The 15,981-nt window shown below is 47.1% G+C and overlaps 1 protein-coding gene across 1 annotated transcript in view; it reads right to left on the bottom strand.

The window, feature by feature from the left end:
* Gpld1 (glycosylphosphatidylinositol specific phospholipase D1) overlaps window positions 1-15,981 on the bottom strand; it is a 46,178-nt gene that overhangs the window by 13,549 nt on the left and 16,648 nt on the right. Inside the window, exons 8-14 of the mRNA XM_052156488.1 lie at window positions 15,539-15,646; window positions 15,290-15,317; window positions 15,069-15,208; window positions 12,178-12,243; window positions 9,372-9,495; window positions 6,398-6,537; window positions 2,213-2,399 (exon numbers count right to left, since the gene is read on the bottom strand). Coding sequence (XP_052012448.1) covers window positions 2,213-2,399; window positions 6,398-6,537; window positions 9,372-9,495; window positions 12,178-12,243; window positions 15,069-15,208; window positions 15,290-15,317; window positions 15,539-15,646 — 793 coding nt within the window. The remainder of the gene's footprint in view (window positions 1-2,212; window positions 2,400-6,397; window positions 6,538-9,371; window positions 9,496-12,177; window positions 12,244-15,068; window positions 15,209-15,289; window positions 15,318-15,538; window positions 15,647-15,981) is intronic.

Genomic DNA, 15,981 nt, shown 5'->3' on the forward strand with positions numbered 1-15,981 from the left:
GGTCCTAATCCTCCATGGTAGCCAAGGACACAGTGAGGCCCGTGGTGACACAGGGCTGGCCACAGGCTTCCAAAGTCTAGTCCATGCCTTCTGGCCATCATCCAAACTGCCAAAGGTCGCATGGGAGGAGGGCACTGTGGAGCCATCGCCTCGTCTCCCATGTGGACTTTGAGAGAGTTTATCATGCAGGAAGCCACTGCCCAGAATTTTAGACTTTACCTGCCGGTTTAACAGCAGTGACTGTGCAGCAGGAAGGACAGGACAGCTTAACTTAGTTTGTAAAGATTTCATGTGATGTCAGAAGATTCCATAAACTGGAACAGCCTTCATGGGCAGACCTCATACCCTGGGCAGGCAACTCTCTTCCACATGGAAGGGCCAGGACAACTTTCATCAGAGCCTAAACTAGATCACGAACCCCGTAAGCTTTGAACTTTTCTTTACAGTCAGGCATGATGACGCCTTTTCCCCCATAGCATTAATAACTAGCAATGGAGAAGTAACTTGCCCAGTCAGACAGCTACCACTGATCCCCAAACTGAGGTTCCTAATCTCGGGCCCTTGACTCTCAGAGATTCAGGGCCAGGCCAATGCCATTATATGCTCTGCAGTGACTAGCTATGAGGCTTGGTGTCCCTCCTTGCTACTAAGATGGCAAATGTCTTCTGTGTCTGTGTAATGCCGTCCAGGGCCCTAAGTGTTCCCAAGATGAGATAACCCTCTGATTCCGTGATAGACATCGGCAGTGACTGGGTTTTCCCTCTTGATGAAAAACTTAGTGAAGCAAAGCAATGAAATGTAAGTCAAGCCTGAAGCTCAGAGACAGGCCCATGGCAGCTTTTCACTCTACAAGCACTCCGTAACTATAGAAGACAGTTACGAGCACTCCGTAACTATGGAAGACAGTTACGAGCACTCCGTAACTATGGAAGACAGTTACGAGCACTCCGTAACTACAGAAGACAGTTACACGAAGCGGGAGGGGTGAAGGGCATATGGGAATTCTGACTTTACCACGGAAGTGCAGCATCAAGAAACTGCAGCTCCTCACACTACCAACCCCAGCCCTTGGAAGAATAGGCATTGAGGAGTTCAAGGCCAACCTGGGGGATACATAGTGAATTCCAGAGCAGCCTGGGCTACAGCATGAGACTACCTACCTACCTACCTACCTACCTACCTATATCTCTATGATTTATTTATTTTATGTATATGAGCACTGTCACTAACACACCAGAAGAGGGCATCAGATCCCATTACAGATGGTTGTGAGCCACCATGTGGTGGCTGGGAATTGAATGCATGACCTCTAAAAGAGCAGCCAGTGCTCTTAACCACTGAACCCTTTCTCCAGCCTGAGACCTTGTCTCTTAAAATGGAAAAGACCTCAAATCCAGAATGTCTACTTGAAGCTGTTGTAAATAGCATGTATGTTTGGTGAAGGCATTGTATTTTACATTCGAAGTTAGTAACAGATGGAGACCAAGGCAGTGACAGTGACTCTAACAATGAATGGCACTGCATGGGTGTAGGCTGCCAACCGTGACTATAATTATTCTCCTTAGTGGCTCAGCTGGGGAGCATACCTCAAAATGTGTCACATACAACTGGGGGGGCAGTGGCTCAGTGTTAGAGTGCTACCCTAGAACCCCTGCAAAGGGAAGCTTAGGGCATGGCTAAGTGATGGCTAAGTGACAATGGCCTAGAATCTTCCAGCAATTGGTTGAGGGGTTCAGTGATACACCACCTGCCCAGGATCCCTCAGTGAGAGGCTTGAGCACAGCTCAGTGCTAGAGCACTAGACTCCCCAAGGGCTGGGAGAATAGCTCAATATGCTGGTTTCACTGGGTAGAATGCTGACCCAGAGTCCTCTAATTTGGTGGGGGGAGGATGCTCAGTACCCCCATTGAAGAGCTGGGGGAGGGCTCAGTAGAAGAGTGCTTGCTTTACTGTACCCCTCAGTAAGGGTATAAGGGATAATCAGATGTGGAATGCTTGCCTAGTACCCTGAGAGAGGAGCTGTGGGCAGGGCTTGCATAGTAGCCTGAGTGAGGGCCAGGGGTGAGCCCTGTGGTAGAGCACTTGTCTGTCACGTGTGAAGCCTTGGATTTAATCCCCAGTTCCAGAAAAACAAAAACAAAGAAAACATTTCAAAATGTCAGCAGCGGCTCACTCACCCCTGAGAGAGGAAAGATGTGACAGGGTGTCTCACCTGGAAGCCCTCCAGGATCCCATGGGCCTCCTTGTCTAAGTCCAGGTCGATGGGGGGCAGGCCCAAATCGTTGCCATAGATGATGTACACCCGCCCAATCTGGAAGCGGCCAGGGTGGCTGTAGCCTGGTGCACCCACCACGAGGTCGCCGTGCCCATCCTGGTTGAGGTCAGCTGAGGTCATGACCCTTAGAGAAGGAGAGGGCTGAGGGCTACAGTCACACCGCTTGCCCTCCTCTCTAGAACCCAGCCACTTAGCTTCCCCAGCAGACTCTACAGTCTGCATGACTCTTCTGGGAACATTCGTGTGAGGGGTCAAGGGCTGTATCATTTGTAGGATTCAGAGTCACTCTATACGGACAGCTAAAATGGACAGCTAGAGGCTCCTGGGTCTTTCCAGACCACAGAACTAGAGTAGACAAAGAACATCCTCATAGAGCTATCCTGCAAGCAGCCACTGAGATCCATTGTCTCCTAAACAAATACATGGTTTACTTCTACACTACCAACATAGCCCACTTTGGGGCTTAAATTAGGTAGCCAACATCTTTAGTGGTAAACTGATATTCCTAAGGGGGGAGTACCACCCCTGTATTAAAGATTCTACAAGGTTGATGGGAAGTTCCTGATGATAGAAAGTTGAAACGCTGCAGATCTGGAGCCAAATTATCTGGGACTGTCTTTGGCATCTCAATGGCCATTCATTGCCCACCTATGTCTGACCTCAAATTCTTGAGGTGATCAGGGAAATCCTTTGGGGATGAATTGGCAGACCAAGCCCAAAGCTAAGAATGTTACGGATACCATGTGAGGTCTGTAGCAGCCATTATAATCTAACCAGCCTGCTTGGTATTCCCACCAATATGGTTTGTTGGTGTGTTTGTTTGTTTGCTTGTTTGTTCTGAGACAAGGTCTCCTTACGTGGCTTCAGCTAACCTGAGACTCACTATGTAGATCAGGCTGGTCCAGAACTCATAGAGATCCTCCTGCTTCTGCCTCCCAAGTGCTGGGACTCAAGCAATATGCCACCATACCTGGCCCTACCTAAAGTTTGTCATGTCATTATAAAAACTTCATGAAATTGTTACCACATTGGAACACAGTATTGGCAGCAGCCTGAACCTGCGTTCTTAGACCCTGGTTGGTTCCAGAATATACTCTATCTTGGAGATGAGAACTGTGAATTTGTATCAGGCAAACAATACTTCTAAGTGGCACTTGTGACTGACTGGTTACAGAGATGACAGTCAATGGTTCACATGTGACCCCAGGGCTGAAAAGAACAAAGGTTTTGCTTATTCTAGTTCACATGGCCATGGAAAGAACAAATCACAAGGGGAAGGGACATGGCCCTTTGTAAGATGCCTGAGAAAGGCAAAGGCCAGCGCAAGCCCTGGGGCTGAGACTAGCCAGGAGGTAAGGCCCTGCTTCTTGTCGCTACCTTTGGCTCTCTGGGGGAGGTGGCTAAGAAGAACTTTCACTCAGGTATGAATGGCAGCAGAGGTAGAATTCCGCCTCCTGGCCCCTGGTGCTTGCTGCCTTATCAGTGTGCCCCCCAAATAAAGGTCCACTGGAATCCTGTTGAGGTTTGTCTTTTACTGTTTATTGTAATGCTAAGTGCTGGCCTCTAAGATCTGGAGTCTGCACATGGCCTCTGAGACCCTGACCCTAAGTTAATTCTGGCTGCTGAATAAAGATGCTGGCAGCTAATAGCTGGGCATTAGAGAACTAGGGATGGTTGATTAGAGAGAGGAGACCCTGAGAAGGGGAGAGAGAAGAAAGAAGCTGCCACGGAAGAAGAAGACTGTTCAAGAGGAAGAGAGCGAGCCACCATGGGGTACGAGTAAAGAAAACGTGGTCACGTGGGCTGGTCGACTGGAGTTAAGAGCAGCCCAGATGAAACAGAGTAATAGTAACAATTCGGTGTTATCCATAGGGAATGGATTCTAACAGCATGGAGTGTAGGCAGCTGCCCAGCTATTATGCTGCAAAAGGCATATTTAAAAATACAAAGGCTGTGTGTGTCTCTCATCTGGAAACATAAAGAGTTTAAGATGGGTAGAAGCCCCACGCCAGGATGTTTTTAAATACTATTACTTCTGAAACCATTCTGAGAAGACATAGCAGTGTTGCCAAAGCACCCAGAATAGTCACTTTCATCACCTGACTATGGTAAAAATCAGAAGACTGCCCCACTCCGTCTATAACGTGATCACTGGGTACCAGGCTGTCACTAGAAGCAACAGTATTCAGACCATCCTGCCTCTCTGCTTGCATTCTTAGAGCATCGTTGCACTACTCAGGATAATAAGTCCCCAAGAACACCAGGGCCTGGAAGATGTTCTACAAAATGACACTTGGTTGTTGCAATTACTTAGCAAAATAAAAGATTCTGGTGCTTCAATATATTTGGCCAACTGTAAAGAGCTATTGAAACTTACATAGCTTAGCCATGAAACTAGTGATTTTCTGATCATGAACTAATTATAAAATAGGGTTTGGGTTCGTTTGTTTGGTTTGTTTTGGGTGGGTTTCTTCACTTGTTTGTTTTGAGGCAGGATCTCTCTCTGCGTAGCCCTGGGTGTCCAGGAACTCACTGTATAGACCAGGTTGGCCTCAAACTCAGAGATACATCTTTCTCTGCCTTTATGAACATCTTCTACCTTATAGAAAAAAAAATGGGTTCTAACTCAGCCAAGGCCCTCTGCTGGAGCCCTGTTGGAGAACAGACATCCTGGAGAGACACCTTTCCGCCTCTTTCTTTGGCTAGACAACTTGACCCTCACTGCACCAAACATCATTCTTTTCTCTTTCAAAAATGTGGGTGTTACAAGTCAATTTTCTGGGGCTGGAGAGATAGCTCAGTAATTAAGAGCATTTGTACTGGGCATTCACATGGTAGCTCAGAACATCTGTAACTGTAGTTAACAGGAAATATGGCGCCCTCGAGGGCATCAAGCACAAACACCATGCACAGAACATATATTCAGACAAAATACTCAAATACATACAGTTTTTAAAAAGTCTTAAAAGTATTTTTTTAAATAACCCTGTGCTGGTTAGTTTTTTGTCAGTTTGATATAAACCAGGCTCATCTGGAAAGGGGGGCTTCAGCTGAGAAAACTGCATCCCTCAGACTCGCCTACAGACAAGTGTCGGAGGCATTTTCTTGATTCATGATGGATGTGGGGCGGTCCAGCCTACTTTGGGCAGTGCCGTTCCTCAGCAGGTGTCCCAGGCTCTATAAGAAAGCAGGCTAAGCAAGCCATGAAGGAAAAGCCAGTGAGCACCTTCCTCCAGAACCTCTGACTCAGTTCCTACCTCCAGGTTCCTACCCTGTTGGAGTTCCTGCCTTGGTTTTTCCTGATGATGGACTGAGATCTGAACATATAATCCAAGCAAACACTCTCCTCCCCAAGTTGCTGTTGATCGTGGTGTTTTATCACAGCGGCAGAACCCAAGCCAAGGCAGACCCTATTTTTCCTAAGTCTGGATTTGCACAAAAACTCTCTAACAAAATGGAGGCAACTTAAGGCCCAGGAGAGGGGCAAGTACGATGTCTTATAATTAAATAGACTCATGTTCCAGTCTTTGTCCCCCAACCTTCAATAAGTGTAAGATAGCCACAGTTCAGTAGGAAGGTATGGTGGTTTAAATATGCTTGGCCCGGAGAGTGGCACTATTAGGGGGTGTGGCCTTGTGGAGTAGGTGTAATCTTGTTGGAGGAAAGTATTTCACTGTGGGCATGTGCAATAAGTCCTCCTCCTAAGCACATGGGAGTCAGTCTTCTCCTAGCGACCTTCAGATGAAGATGTAGGACTCTCAGCTCCACCTGCAACATGCCAGCCTGGATGCTGTCATATCCCTGCCTTGATGATAATGGACTAAATCTCTGAACCTGTAATCCAGCCCCAATTAAATGTTGTCCTTATAGGAGTTACCTTGTTTATAGTGTCTATTCACAGCAATAAACCCTTAAGACAGAAGTGAATTAGATTTCTTCTTGTCTTCAAGTTCACCCAAACTTGAAACAGATCCATGTTTTGCCTCCTAGTTTCTTCTAAATTAAGGGAAATTAAGATTTACAGACCTGTGGCCTGGTTAACACAAATAAATGACGCCACCCCAAAGCTGATGAAGGGCTAAATGGGATTCAACATTCCCAATCTAATGAGCTCATTCTTACCAGCCGAGCCTGGCGTAGGGGACCGACAGGGTGTAGGAGGCTGAGGGGCTGGAGACATGCTTCAGAGGTGTCTGAGAGCTGCCAGTAAACATCAGCCTCAGATTCCTCTCCAGGGTCTGGTACATGAAGGTGACGGATTCCTGGAAAGAAAGGTTGTTTTAGACGCTTGGCATCATCAAAGGAGTCGTGGGACACAGGTGCTAGTGAAGAAGACAGACCTGCATACTGATGTGCTAGCTCAGACCAGGCAGTAGGGACAGCAGAGTCACGCTGAGATGGGTTGAGGGACAGAGGCAGGGGTATAGCCTGAGAGGGTGGGCTTCGGGGGAAGAGTCAGCTAGGATTTCCTCAAAGCCCACCTCTGCACTGACGATTCACACCCAGTAAAAGATCATCTCACTGTAAGGCTCTTTTGGCCTAGAACTCACTGTGTAGACCATGCGTAGAACTCATGGAGAGATGCTTGGCTCTGCTTCCTAAGTGCTGGGACTAAAGGCATGTCTGGCCAACAAGAAAAAGTTGACAGACCAAATTTTGGGAAAGGCGAGCCTGTTTACTCTAGAATCAGAACTGTGTTTGTAAATAGATGGGTTCACTGTTCTCAAACAAATGAACTGAAACACTTGGAGTCCAATAATCCCTACCTTCTAAGCCAGTGGTCCTCAACCTGTGAGCCACAACCCCTTCGGCAAACCTCTATCTGTAAGAATATTTACATTACAATTCATAACAGTAGCATACAGTAGTATAGTTATGAAGTAGCAACAAAAAAATTTACCACTGAGGGTCACTGCAACATGAGGAACTGTATTAAAGGGCTGCAGCATGAGGAAGGCTGAGAACCACTGCTGTAAGCCACACCCACAGTGAGATGCTTTTTGCTCTGACCCTCAATGTACCTGAAGAACCAGAGAGGACCTTCACAGAGCTGCAAACCTGTACCAGGGAACCTGGGGACCACTGGCCACCAAGCCTGGAATTCTAAACTTTCCTTTTTCTTTTATTTAGCTTTGTTTTTGTCTGGAGACAACGTCTCATTCTTTAGCCCCGGTTGGCCTCAGCTCACAGTAATCCTCCTGCCTCAGCATCTCAAGTGGTGGGATCACCAGTACGGGCACCACATAGAACTACTTAATTGTCTACAAAGATACAAGCACAAACCAGGGTGGTCTTCAGCAAGCTAAATAAACATTTGATCCATCCAAGTCAAGGGAACACAATTCTAAACTCACCAAAGGGTGACATAAGACTAAAGAAGACTTCCTAGCCTCCAGCAGAATACAGCAAAACAGATAGAGCTGAGAACACGAAGGCAGGCCAGCCCGCCCAGGCTCAGGACGAGCACTGATATAAGGACTTGAAGACAAGCAACATGTCCTCTGCCCTCCCTATCAACTGCTTACTCTAATCCCAGCTCTGTCTTGAGCAGTTATACAGAAAACACTGCATCATCTACTGCAAACTATCTACTCTCAGAGAAACACTGGGAATACAACTCTCTGTGATGTTTATCTCCATTGCTTTAGAATCACCTAGGAGATCCACCTCCAGGCACGTCTGTGAGGCCATTTCCAGGGAGGTTTTAAGTGGGGAGGGAAGACCTACTCTGGATGCGGGCAGCACTATCCAATCCCCTGACACAGATGACATAAAAAGAAGGGATTGAACTAAGCCCCAGCATCCCTGCCAGCTGCTTTCCTGTCCAACTGGGAAGCTGTGAGCACAGCCCCACGCTCCCACTGCCCACTGCCCACACTCCTACTGCCCACTGCCCATGCTCCCACTGCCCACTGCCGTAGCAGCCATGTTTTCTCGCTGCAACAGACTTCTGCCCCCTCAAACAGTGGATCAAAACAAGCCATCCTTTCCTTGAGGGGTTTTTCCCCAGATTTTTACCCCAGCAACAAGAAGATAACTAGTGCAGGTCCTGCTTAGACATTTTCCCTTTAGGAGACAAATACAAACAGATTTTGCACATACGTGCAAAAATATCTGTACTTTGTACTTTGGCAGGAGTTCCCAAGCTTGGGGCCCATTGCATGACTTGTGGAGCCGAGTGCAAAATTACAACTCGGAGGCTTGGTTTTTTGTTCACCTGCTTGTAAGAATCTTAGGGCCATGACAGCAGAGCAGGAAACCAAGCATGAGCCCCATGTGACAGTGCAGGTTGACCTTCAGGAAGCTGGCCCTACCCGGCCCTTGCCCCACTCACAGTGTGTGACACTTACATTGTCGTCTAAACCTTTATGGTCTTGAGAACAACCACAAGCCAGTGCCTACCTATTTCTTCTGCCGATGCTAGTCACCAAAGGAATGCTAACTGTTAAGGTTTTCCTCGGTGCCACTTCTTCGTGGTGCCGTCTCCATGACCTCTGAGGTAAGAAAGAGCTCTCTGCTAGCCTCCTGCCAACCCAGGCTTTATCACATAGCCACGTAAGAGCTGTGCCTGCTTTTGTTGTTCCTCTTAGGCCAACATTTTCCAAAGATCACGTCTCTCCCTATTTCCCTTTCATTTTCATCCCCACAGCAACGAGACTTCAAAGATCCCATGTGGTGGGGACCATGGTAGCACATGCCAGTAATCCCAGTACCCAGAAACCTAAGACAGGAAGGCCAAGAATGCCATGAGTTTGAGCCAAGCCTTAACTATGAAGTATGATTTTTGTCTGAGGGGGGAAAACGACCCTATGGATACATTCCGCATGCGATGGTGTCTGTCAGCATGGAACTGTGTAGGGAGTCTTTAAGTAGCAAGCACTTGACTAGGGTCAAAGCAGGAGCAGCCTAGATGTCCAGAGCCCCTGTGATCAGCCCACTCTCATGGCACCTGTGGAATACACCACATTTAGAGCCAAGAACACTGTGCCCTGGCACAAGCCCAGATACTCGTGTGGTCAGCAGTATGCAAGGACTTTCCAGGCGGGCTGTTGAGAGACGTGGTCCACCCTTTTCAACAATAATAGGAAGTTCTCACCGGGGCCCAGGAGCCTGTGCTGTAGAACACGCCTCTTTCTGTGTAGTTGAGGTTCTTCCTGATGTCTTTGCTTATGAACATGGTCAAATTCCTGTGAAAATCATTTTTCTGCACCTTTGAGCTGCTGGGAAGAGAGAACATTGAGAGGATCAAACACGGTAATACTGGCTGAGAGCCTGGATTTTAACATGGAGAAGACGAAGAGACAGAAAACACACCTTTAGAAAAACCTCTGTTCCACAAAATCTTTTGGCGAGTATGTTTCTAAGGCTTCGAAGCCAGCCCTTACAAAACTTGATGTTTCTGGGGCCGTGTGTACAGCAGAATGTGTGTTTGGTATGTGCGTGGGCCCTGGGTTCAACACCCAACATCAGAAAGAAGGAGGAGGAGGAGAAGGAGGGAGGAGGACAGAAGGGGAGGAGGGAGGGAGAAGGAAGAAGGAGAGGGAAGAGAAAGAAGGAGGAGGAGAAAAAGGAAGCAGGAGGAGGAGGAAAAGGAAGAGGGAGGAGGAGGAAAAGGAAGAGGGAGGAGGAGGAAAAGGAAGAGGGAGGAAGAGGAAAAGGAAGAGAGAGGAGGAGGAAAAGGAAGAGGGAGGAGGAAGAACAACAACGACGACGACGACAAAATAACAACATAGGATCTCCTGCGGTCTCAGAACTCACAGTAGGAGTAAAAGTACTTCTAGAATACCACACCATAAATGTGTTGCATATTTCACTGAAGAGGTCAAGACAGCTCTCAACCTCCTGAGGATGGCAACATGCAAGCAGACTAACCCATCCATCAAGACATGAGCTATCATCAGTTATCTTATTAAAATATATTTTCTAGCCTATCTGTGGTGTGTAACTGTAGTCCCAGCACTCAGGAGGCAGAGGCAGAGGCAGAGGCACAGAGGCAGAGGCACAGAGGCAGAGGCACAGAGGCAGAGGCAGAGGCAGAGGCAGAGGCAGAGGCAGAGGCAAAGGCAGGCAAGCTTTTTTTTGTTTTTTTGTTTTTTGGGGTTTTTTGGGGGTTTTTTTGGTTTTTTTTTTTTTTTTTTTTTTTTGATTTGGTTTTTTCGAGACAGGGTTTCTCTGTATAGCCCTGGCTGTCCTGGAACTCACTTTGTAGACCAGGCTGTCCTCGAACTCAGAAAACCGCCTGCCTCTGCCTCCCAGAGTGCTGGGATACAGGCGTGTGCCACCACCGCCCGGCTGTTTTTTGTTTTTTGAGACAGGGTTTACTCCTCTGTATAGCCCTGGCTGTCTTGGAACTCACTCTGTAGACCAGGCTGGCCTCAAACTCAGAAATCCACCTGCCTCTGCTTCTGCCTCTGCCTCTGCCTCTGCCTCTGCCTCTGCCTCTGCCTCTGCCTCTGCCTCTGCCTCTGCCTCTGCCTCTGCCTCTGCCTCCCAAGTGCTGGGATTAAAGGCATGCACCACCACTGCCCAGCCAGGCAGAGCTTTTTGACTTTAAGTCCAGCCTGGTCTACATAGTGAGCTCCATACACCCAGGCTATAGAAAGAAATTCTGTTTCAAAACTAAGTAAATAAATTTTCTAATTCAGGGATCTTGAACTGGGTACAGTAGCACATGCCTGTTACCCTAGCACTTAGGGAAGAGGGGTAGAGATAGGAAAAATCAGGAGATTAGGGCCAGCCTGAGCTATATAGTGAGTTCAAGGCCAGCCTGGACTACATTAGAAGCTGTCTTTTAAAAAATCATATATCTTAGACAGCCTATATCACAGGTGCCTAAAAGAGCCACCAAGACTTCAGAATGCTTAAGGGTAAGGGAACAGTAAGGCCTAGGGGGACATTAGAGGAGGAGGGACTCCAACAGCCACAGACAGTAAACTTAACCTAAAGATTATATATGTATATACATATATACACATACACATACATATATACATATACATATTAACAACAATCATAAAGAATATATATATATGACTGGAGTTAATTACTTTAAATGAATTAAACAATAGGGCCTTGGCAGAATCTTTCCCTCACCTTTTAATTCTTACAACACTCCAAATCTCCCTAGGATCTTCCACGGGAAAGCCCTCACCTTACTATCTAGATTACTTAGGGGTTTTTCCTCTTAAACATAGCATTGGCTCTTCAAGAAGACTGCACTGGGCCCTGGTTGGGCCACCGTGGTAAATTCTCCAAGCAGTCAGCCCTTTGCTGTCCTGCGCTCAGCCATGTTTACAATCACATGTTCAGTACCCAGACAGCTAGCTCTCAGGCCACGTGCTCTGAGTTCCTGGCACAATGACTATCTCCAAGTATTATTATTATTATTTATGCTAATGTTTTATTTTATTGATAACAGATGGTGTCCCTTTCTATTGAAAGCATCATAATTTGGAGGTTGGTACCTGGCTCCAGCAGGAGATACCAGCTCTAACAATATAAGCCAGGCCTATTCCTCAGAAATTTCCACAGAGCACTTCTCTTCACCTTGTCAGGAAAATGCTTTTTTAGGACGGAATCTTGGTAAGGCTCATAAATCAAAATAATAATGGTGATCATCATAAAACGACCAATGACCACTTAGCGAGCACCTCCCTGCCTACATGTGCCTTGCACCCGCTGCCATCTGAAGTCCACGTCAGTATTCCAGGACTGTAGATGCCTTTTCTTCACTGTCAGAAAGAAAAGTCGTAGCTCAAAAACATTCGCCACTGTGTTTAAAAGTCACCTGGCTGTAAATGGCTCGGCTAGACTAGGAACCCACTTCCACTGGTCTGAGGATCCCATGCTCCAACGTCTCCACAGCAGCCCCTCTAGAGCGGCACTCTTCTGGTCCCACTTACCTGAGGGTGTGGTTCCTCCTGCCATCACAGGAGATGAACAGAGGATTCTCGGGCAGATTGCAGTCACTGGGAAAACAGGGGAAGGAGTTAGGCACTTTCCTTCCTTCCCTCCAAGCATGATGTTAACAGGCAGTCAGTGATGTGCTTTAAGTCTCTCTTGTCCCTAGGAGTCCAATGTGCTACCTATCCATTGTGCCGATGAAGGCTCCTTTAAACCACTCCCATAGGCTCAAAGAGTTCATTGCCTGGCCATTTGGATGGAGAGCCCATGTCTTTCTGGACAAACCTTCCTCTGCCCTCCTGGCTCCTCTGCCAAGCTTGCAGGCAAACATGAAATGCCCAGAGTCTGATAAAATGTGCAAACTGAGTCTCAGCTATAGCACCTTTGCCCAGTTATGCCAGTTACATCAAAAAGATCTATAGCACTCCATTACATTCTCTTACAAAATTCTACAGATTCAGGAAGGAAATCAGATATCTCTTCTATAAGTGAGAAGGCTTTGGAAAATGACCTCATTCCAAAAGAGACTTTATGGGAGAGGGTGTGAACGACATAGAAGGAACAGGACTTTGAAGCGAATCTGTGGAGGCCACTGGAGGAGACTAGAAGTGTGAGGGCTTCACAGCCAGGGCAAATCAGAAGCTGGGAAGGGAACCAGGGAGACAGTGAGGAGGAGCTGACAGCAAGGCCTCCTCATGCATCCCACCACGCGAGCTACAACCCAGCTCCATCTCTTTGTTCACTGTGTAAAGTGACCGGTCTCAAAGTGACACTTCAATTCATATATATCATGTGCTGAGACCATAACCATATTATCATATGTCATAATTCATATGCCATGTATCATAATTCATATATACCATGTACCAAGACCATAATCACCATCCACTTCCATCTCCCCACTTCCCTTCTCTCTCTCACAAATCCTGCTCCTCCTTACACTGCATGGTTTCTGTGTTTTCTAGGTTCTACACGTGAGAGAAAACTTGATACTCTGAGTCTGGCTCATTTGAGCTAATATGATCATCTTCAGCTCCATTTTCCTACGGATGCTGTGAGCTCACTGACTGTGCACACACATTGTCCAGACCCCATCATGCCAACTCTGAGCTGAGGAAAAGGCTTTCTCTGTGAGTCCTCTTGCTCCACGCTGGAGTCAGACGGCAATGAGGCACGTTCCAGCTGGGGCATGACCACCATCTCACTGTTTCATTGTTAGGATGGAATGGTGAGCATCTCCATTTAACAGGAAATCAAAGCTTAGGAGGTTTAGCAACTCCCGGTGGTAAGAAGGAGATGTCTCCAGTTCCAAACCCCGCCCTCTTTACATCTAGGCTGCATGCACCTAAACACTCTCAGCCAGGCCGGAAAGATGAGTCAGTCAGTTGTTGCAAACATGAGGGCCTGTATTTGATTCCCAGCACCCATGGCCTGGCATGGGGACTTACAGAGTCAAGCAGACCTCTGGAGCTCCATGGCCACTGCCAGCCTGCCTAGCTGCCTGGCCTCATCACCAAGGCACAGATCAATCACAGACCCTGCCTCAAACACACATACACACACACACACACACACACACACACACACCAAAGTCCACTCTAAGGGCTTAGAGGTCTGACTTGAGATTTTGTTCATTATTGAAAAAAGACTTTGGAGCTGGGGAGATCACTCAGAGGGTGAAACTCTTGCTGTGTTAAGTGTGAGGACCAGGGTTTAGATCCTCAGAACTCAGAAAAATGAAAGATGATCCAACCTAAAATGTCAGTGCTCAGAGGATGGAGATATGAGATCTCTAAATGAGCTAGCTAGTCAGATTATCTGCCATAAGAGAGCTCAGAGTTCAGCCAGGGACCCTGTCACAAGGTACAAAGCGAAAGTAACTGAGGAAGACACCCACACCAACCCCAGGTCTCCTCATGCATGCCCGTGCACACACATGCAAACATGCCTACACACACGGATGCACAGCACGTAACAGAACAGGTTAAATTAAACAGGATTTATATGATATTGCTAATCTATACCAAATCATCCCTTCTTGAGTCTTTCTAGTAAATTTGCATGGATTAGGCAGAAGTCAATCTTAGCACTTAAGAGAATTTCATTTCAAATCAACGATGGGTAATCACGATTAATAATATGTGAGTATTGCAAAGATCTTTAAGAACACATCACATAATGTTCTTATCCTTATCAACACCCACACTCCGAGTTACCGACCTGGTAGCAGCGCTGGGGAAAAGCTCTTGCGCTCTTGCCTTAGTCCCCACTCTGTACCACCCCCTCCCTGCAGCGGGAGCTTCATCCACGTTTTTTTCCCTTCCTACCCCCAGCATCCCTGCAGCTCAGCCAGGGGCGGGGCGCAGGGGGCAGAGCTGTGTGCCCAATGCTGATGATGTAAGGCTTCTCTGATCAACAGTGACTTCCCAGGACCTATGGGCAGTTCTTCCTAAAGATCTAACTTCCTCTTTGCTAGATCTAACTGTGTTTGGTCTCTGAGTAGCTCTGGCCCTGAAGATGACAAAACGAAAGCGATGCCTAGGCCGCCATCCCGCCTATGGCCTCCACCCATCGCCTCCAGAGCCATGCTCTACAAACCATCCCGGGATGGTTTGGTTTTGGAGCATGGGGGAGGTATGTGTGAGCCACTTCCCAGTTATTCCCAGTTTGCCCTGTCTGCTTCTCTGTCCCTCTGTCTCTACAACTTAAAAGACATTTACCAAGTCAACCAGGTGCCCGCCCCCCCCCCCAGTCAGGTTTTAGAGAGTTTATAGTTTCCATTGTTTTCTCCCCCGATGGCTTCAGACAACACTTCTGAGATTGTCTTCCTTTGATTTTTGTTTCATCAACTGAAGACGCTGTGTGGGGAATCTAGCAAGGCAAAACTCACCTGGTCCCATTCTCCAGCATAAAGCTGGTCAGACGGTAAATGTTCGTGGACCAGAACGCCATGTCATCCAGGCCTCCGAGGAAATAGTCTTGGAACTGTTCCACCAGAAATGGGGACTTCGTAGAGTACGTGGAATAGAGCTGCAGCAGGAGGGCGGGAGTGAGCCATTGCACCGTCTACACACAATCCTTTAGCCAAGATTCAGAAAAGCACATCTTTACCTTGGAAACCGCTAACATTTCCCCGTGCCTGCAACACAAATAAGAATCTTCATGAGCTGTGGCTTCTATGGAAAAATGAAGCAAATCAAGACGAGACAGCCCAGAGCCCTGTGCATCTTCTATCATTCAACCGCCTTTACAGAAGCGAAATCCATAAATTCGAAATGCACCCCTGGAACTAAAATATGAAAAGGGTGCTCAGGGGGCTCCTGTAAGTCAGTTGCGGACTTCCTTCTGGGTCACACTTACATTTCCAGGAACTGAAGGTATGTGCAATCAACAATGACATTTTCAGTGATGACTTTCCGACCATAGAGATTATCGTAAATTCTCAGAAGATCCTTGATGGGCACGTACCTGCGTTGCATTGAAAGAGAGATGCTTGGGTTCTGACACCGAAGACAACAGGAACCTGCAGGGGCTCCACAGTTCCCAGTGTCCCAGCGTCTCATATGTGTCATGAACTCAACAGTCTTCACCAGCACCAGTACTAGACATTTAATTTTGCCAGTGGCACTTAGGGATTGATACCATTATATTCCCATTTTACATAAAAGGAAACAGAGTTTCATGGGGACAGTGAGAAATTTTCTCAATGATGCAGAACAACAACAAAAAAGGTGCCTTGGTCAAATATTTATGAAAAGATATTTAAATATCAGAAATTATCAAGTGTAAAAAAGTGTTCAATT

Source organism: Apodemus sylvaticus, chromosome 14, assembly GCF_947179515.1.
Source record: "Apodemus sylvaticus chromosome 14, mApoSyl1.1, whole genome shotgun sequence".
Lineage (NCBI taxonomy): Eukaryota > Metazoa > Chordata > Mammalia > Rodentia > Muridae > Apodemus > Apodemus sylvaticus.